The following is a 6,000-nucleotide window of genomic DNA, read 5'->3' on the forward strand; positions in this document are numbered from 1 at the left end:
TCCTGTTCTTTATTACCGTCCATCCCGGCCCTCAGAACTAATATAACATAGCACACTGTATTGCTATTTATTTAACTTCCTGGGCGTGTGTCTTGTCTCATTGACGAGACTGTCACTTCTGGAGGTCAGGGAGCTAGTTCCACACGTCCCATTCCTCCAAGTTTTTGGCACAATGCCTTCCCCTTCGCATGTGCTCCAGGAACACAGGGCCTTGATTATCTAGTTATTTCAAAAGGTATCCCAACGGTGGAGGGCCTGTCCCAGGCTTGTTGAGGTGCAGAGATTCATCCTTCTTCTCCACTGCCCTCATGGTACCTGTCCTCCCAGGAACACTGAGCTTCTACTTTTTCCCTACCAAGGTGCAATTCAGATGAATTATGTCCTCCAGCACTTTGACATATTTTCACAGCAGTTTAAGTAATACTTAAAGTAGGAGGGGAGTTACGTCACATGGTAGGTTACGATCATTATCGCACCTCTACTCAACAGAAAAAAATACCAAGCTAATTGCTCTCTGAGGTATCAGGTGGTCAGAAAGTCAGCTGCAATCTAATCACACCCTGCTCCATCCGTCTGTCTATCCTGCAATCCTGACACTGTAGGAAGGCAAAGGAAAGGGGATTGGAATGAGAATTCAGAAATAGAGCGGTTTTTGACTCCACTCTCTATCTTTCTGATACTGCACAAATTGTTCATTTTGTCTGTGCCCAAGTTTCCAGATCTTTGAAATAAGGGGTTCAGAGCAAATTACATTATCTCCAAGGCTTTCCAGCAAGGCTACCCAGCCATGTGCTAGACACTGGGATGTACCCGGCTCACTTCTGGAGTGACTGACTCATTTCCCCAGCTGCTGGAGTGATGCCAATAGTAAGCCTCTTCACGCTTTGGCTGCAGAGGGCTGACTCATCCGGGACCACACACCTTCCCGAGAGGCCGGTACTGTCCTCAGTGGCTGGGAGAGGCAGCACTGACATCTAACAGCTTGGTCTCCTTACCCCGACTCAGGACTACTCCGAGGGGTCATCCCAGAACTCCCTATGGGGTAGAGCCAACTTCCACTGACACTGTTCTGCAGCTCTGCTTCTCCCTCTGTCTAATTCTGCTGCCTTCCCTTCCCTTAAATGGGCACCCATCCCCAGGCACTCCCTAATAAACCACCTGTACACTAATCTCCACGTCAGATCTGCTTGCCAGGAAGTCAAGCTGCAACACCCTGTAAATCACCTCTTCAATTAGAGAGGGCCTGGACAGAGTCCGCAGGGAATGGGTTCTCCAGTTCTCATGTGCAAATGGAGGTGATGCACCTTGGCTTACCTGCCATGCAGCTGCTGTGAGGATCAGATCAGATAACGAGAGTGAAAGCAGTTTGTAGTGTGTGAAGTGCTGTGCAAATGTTCACCACCATCCTCATAGTTATTATTTATGATACCAGTATTATGACTGAGCTGTAAGCTGACATGGAAAGGACCTGGTGATTAGAAGATCTTGGTTCTAGTCTTTTTTTTTTTTTTTTTTTTTTTTTTTTTTTGCGGTATGCGGGCCTCTCACTGTTGTGGCCTCTCCCGTTGCGGAGCACAGGCTCCGGACGCGCAGGCCTAGCGGCCATGGCTCACGGGCTTAGTTGCTCCGCGGCATGTGGGATCTTCCCGGACCAGGGCACGAACCCGTGTCTCCTGCATCGGCAGGCGGATTCTCAACCACTGCGCCACCAGGGAAGCCCATGGTTCTAGTCTTGCTTCTGTCTCAGATACAGCTTTGATCATGTCACCTCACATAGTACATAGTCACCAGCCTGTTCAAGGCCCTTGGTGACATTTTGCCAACCTCTTTTCTGGTCCCATCTCATGCACGTCCCACATTTTGCCCCAACAGTCCACTCATTCTTCTTCAAACCTGCCCCAAATTTTATCACATCTGAGCCGTTGCTCACACCATCACGTTGACTCTAAAGCCATGGGCTAAGCTTTGCCCACTGAAATCCGACCTACTGTTTAAGACTCATTGCAAATATGACAGGCACGTCAGGAGGCGTCTCCTTCTAGCTATTGACTAACAACTCTCCTTCCCTTCAGAGCACACCTTCCAGAATGAGTAATCCACACGGAGGGCTTTCCCCTGCCTGTCTCCCAGGGGGGGTTCCTCAAACCACCAGTCTGCTCTGATCCACTACTCTCACTTAGGTCATCTGTCAGTTGACAAGTCAATGGCAAAATATTGCACTTGACCTCATTGCAACGGTTAAGACTGTTGACTATTTGCTTTATAAAACTCTCAGTCCTTCTGAGCTACCACTTTTTTCTCTCTTGGTTCTCTTCTGACTGTTCCTTCTCAGCCTCCTTCACCGGCTCCTCTTTTTCCACTCTTAGAAACTCAGTCCTCCACACCTCCCTGTGTGCTCTCTCCAAGGCAGCTCACCCACTCATGTACAAGGCTTTGAAACCAACTTGTATGTTGTTAATTCCCAAGTTTGTATCTGGCTAGGACTTTCCGTGAATTCCCAGATCAGGCAACCAACTACCTCTTGCACATATTTATTTACCTATAATCACATGGGTACAAATATATGCTTCAAGTTGAACTCGCCTTCTTTTTTAACCACTCCCAAAAGATGAATGACCTTCAAAGAAACCCCATGCCCACTAAGTCTAGGAGTGTCCCCAAATTTACCATGCTGATTTACTTCTTTACTAGTTTCCTTCCTCTCTACTTGCCTAAGTCTCAGCACTCATCCCTTCAAGCCCTAGCTCAAGTGTTACCTCCTTCACAAAGCCCCGCCAACAGCTCAGTCCTTGTTGTCTACCGCTTCATCCCAAACCATCCTTTTTCTACTTTTGTCATTCCTAAATGCACTGTAGACAACTGAAGAGGAGAGTCTTGCTTATAATCTCACAACTTGGGCACAGTCAGATTGGGTAATGGCGTTGAAAACTCCTTTATGTTTTAAAGAAAAGTTTCTCCGTGAGTGGTAAGAAGATGTATGCCTACCTATAGACCTTGAGCAACGAAGATCAGACAGTCAAGAAAGATAAGTCCTCTAAATGCCGACTGACACATAGGATACTGTTCCAGGCACCCACCAGAGGGTTTCAAGAAGTACCACTAGCTTCTGGCCACTCTGGAAACTTTGAACGTTTCTTGAATGTCCACAGCATATATTCATATAGATTCTTCTGCCTATAATGACCATCTCACTCCTTCTTGTTTCCTTATAGTTGAAGTCCTCAGCCCAGATATTACCTCTGTAAAGCTTTCCAACTTTCTCTAGACTCCCCATGAATTTCTTTCTTAATCTTCTGTTCTGCTGGGGCACTTGGTTCCCACTCCTATAGCTCTTACCAAATCACAGTCTAGTTCGTGAGTTTCACATCTCAGTCCCTGAAAGTGTCTCAGGTAACCAAGGGCCAGGCCTGCATCATATTCATCTTTGGTCTGTTAGTTCAAATGAGTAAGGTGTGAACAGTACGGGTTGCTGGGTGCTTTACAGACACCCAAAGAGGAGAGGCTACTTATTAATTTCAATTTATGGAAGAAAAAAATAGGCTTAGGGAAGCTAGGAGACTTATTAAACTGCTGTACCCCCAGCCCTTGAAACATAAATATTTGTTGAAAGACTGAATAAATATATTTATTCGAGGTTATGAAGCTAACAAATGGTAAAGCAGGAAATCAAACCCAGATCTCTCTGACTCCAAATCCCATGTTCTCAGCAGCCCTAGAAATCCTCCTTCCTTTACTTCACAGCAATGTGAAAAGAGAGACAAAAGCCCAGCCTAGCGTCTTGCAGGGGCACTCTGTTCTCTTCCTTTGCCATCTCTTTGACAGATGAAATGAGCCCTGCTCGTGTATTCTATTTCAAACACTTTAACCACTTTCCCAAATCTCCATGGCATCATTTGAGATTTTCTCTACACCCACTAAAATATGAAAGCTCAGCTGGGCACAGCACCTACTGGGCTAACTAGAGTAGAAGTACCCTTATTGAAGGCACGATAAAAAGTCATTGGCCCAGGGGCTTCCCTGGTGACGCAGTGGTTGACAGTCAGCCTGCCGATATAGGGCACACGAGTTCGTGCCCAGGTCCGGGAGGATCCCACGTGCCGCGGAGCGGCTGGGCCCGTGAGCCATGGCTGCTGAGCCTGCGCGTCCGGAGCCTGTGCTCCGCAACGGGAGAGGCCACAACAGTGAGAGGCCCGCGTACCACAAAAAAAAAAAAAAAAAAAAAAAAAAAGTCATTGACCCAGAAAGAAAGAGGTGGACACTTTGACTTTATATAAAAGTATACACATTCTTTCAAGGCTGTCCCATCCAAATTACGAAGGAAAACAAAAAGTTTTGCTCTTAAACTCCTAAAGCCAAAACTCTGAATATATACTCTAAAGTCTGGGCATTGCCGCTCTCAGATGGCATAGCGAATTCTTTAATAATGCTCTTTAAAAGAATAATGTTTTGGTATACTTCTTTTCCTAACAAAAATAAATCAAATGCTGGGGGGAATAAAAACCCTACATGAAAAAGCATATAGTTTCACACCTACCCAAAATTAACGGTTGTCAAGTATTCTTCAAAGGCCCATATAACAGGTGCTTTGCAACCAGGCAATTTCATTGTGGGTGCTAAGCCTAAAATTAAGCCCAGGAACCAGAGAAGTTCAATGCCTATGGAAGTTGCTATGCTCAGATTGATATTTAAACTTTCTAAACCTGGGTTTGTCATATCTACTTGCCTCTGCCCCAAAATGCTTAGATGTTCGCTACTAACAAGCTATTACACCTTTTCGGTAGGGCACCGGCTGGTGAGGGCATTGTACTGACATGGGTCCAGTTTAGACATTTCTATGGCCGGTTCACTTCGTAATGTTTCTTGAAGATGCTACTACTGTCTTACAAATCACAAGGCATGCAAAAACCACAAGGGAAAGCTCAGTGCAAAACCAGCAGTAACACTGTAAAATATTCAGAGTCCTTGGTGAGCTCAGTCACTTTATCTCCCTATATGGGAGACACTCACTGGTCATGCTCTTGGGAGAATTGAACCACCTCTAGGAGCTGGTCCATCAGGATGAAGAACATTTCACTGCACTTTAATAATCTAGCATTTAGAGTAAAAAAGTCTATTTTCCTGGGAACTGAGGCTTAATATTCCTGCCCAGCATTAGCTAATTCTACTCTTGATAACTACAATTATTACAAACTTTTGATTGCAGTATCTAGCATATCTTTGATTCATATATGTCAGTTTCAACATTACATCTAACCACTGCACAATGAGAAATTCAATAATAATGGTTGGATGTCTCCTCCATTAAAAAAAAAAAAGAAAAGCATAGTCCTAAAATGTTCATCAAGATTATTATAAGACAAATACAAGTGGCATGTTGGAATCCTGAATTGAATTAGACATCACCATCCTAAATATGATAGAACTTAAGGTATTTAAGTTCACTTACCTTTTGTGCATTTTCCCCATCTTCAATTGCAAAATCTAGTCTGGGGTTGATCAGGTCTTTTAGTGTTAAACAATTTACCTCCATCTGTAATGCACAGTTACATCAGAAAATGACTTTAAATTGGACATTCTTTCCTTCAACAAAAATATCTATTACTTGCTCATGAACATGAACTTCCTTCCGCTCCCTAAACTCATCCTGGGAATTTTCAGGATTGTGGCCACTCCAACTCTCCGAAACGCACACGAACGAGCACAAACACTTAAGTGTGATTAGTAATTACTGAAATTGGGAAGAAAAAACCCCCGACAAAAATAATACTTTTTAATGAAAAGCAACAGGACAAAATTAAGTTTCAAGTCAGGAGAGTGTAGGGCAAATCTGTCAGAAAGCACAGGGTCTCCTAGGTCAGTTAATTTTGGCGCAAAGAATGGGGAGGAATTCGGCTTTGAGGGGTTTTGAATCAGGGGGGAAGGAAACCTGATCGCTAGACCAAACCCACTCAGCGCTCAGCACAGCCCTTTCCCAGGCCTCCGAGCAGACCCCAAATATAA

The 6,000-nt window shown here is 44.5% G+C and overlaps 1 protein-coding gene across 1 annotated transcript in view; it reads right to left on the reverse strand.

Moving 5' to 3' along the window:
• Window positions 1–5,530, reverse strand: part of E2F7 (E2F transcription factor 7) — a 30,614-nt gene extending 25,084 nt beyond the window's left edge. Inside the window, exon 1 of the mRNA XM_059081698.2 lies at window positions 5,447–5,530. Coding sequence (XP_058937681.1) covers window positions 5,447–5,530 — 84 coding nt within the window. The remainder of the gene's footprint in view (window positions 1–5,446) is intronic.
• Between the last annotated feature and the right edge of the window lie 470 nt (window positions 5,531–6,000).

This window comes from Kogia breviceps, chromosome 12, assembly GCF_026419965.1.
Source record: "Kogia breviceps isolate mKogBre1 chromosome 12, mKogBre1 haplotype 1, whole genome shotgun sequence".
In the NCBI taxonomy this organism is placed as follows: domain Eukaryota; kingdom Metazoa; phylum Chordata; class Mammalia; order Artiodactyla; family Physeteridae; genus Kogia; species Kogia breviceps.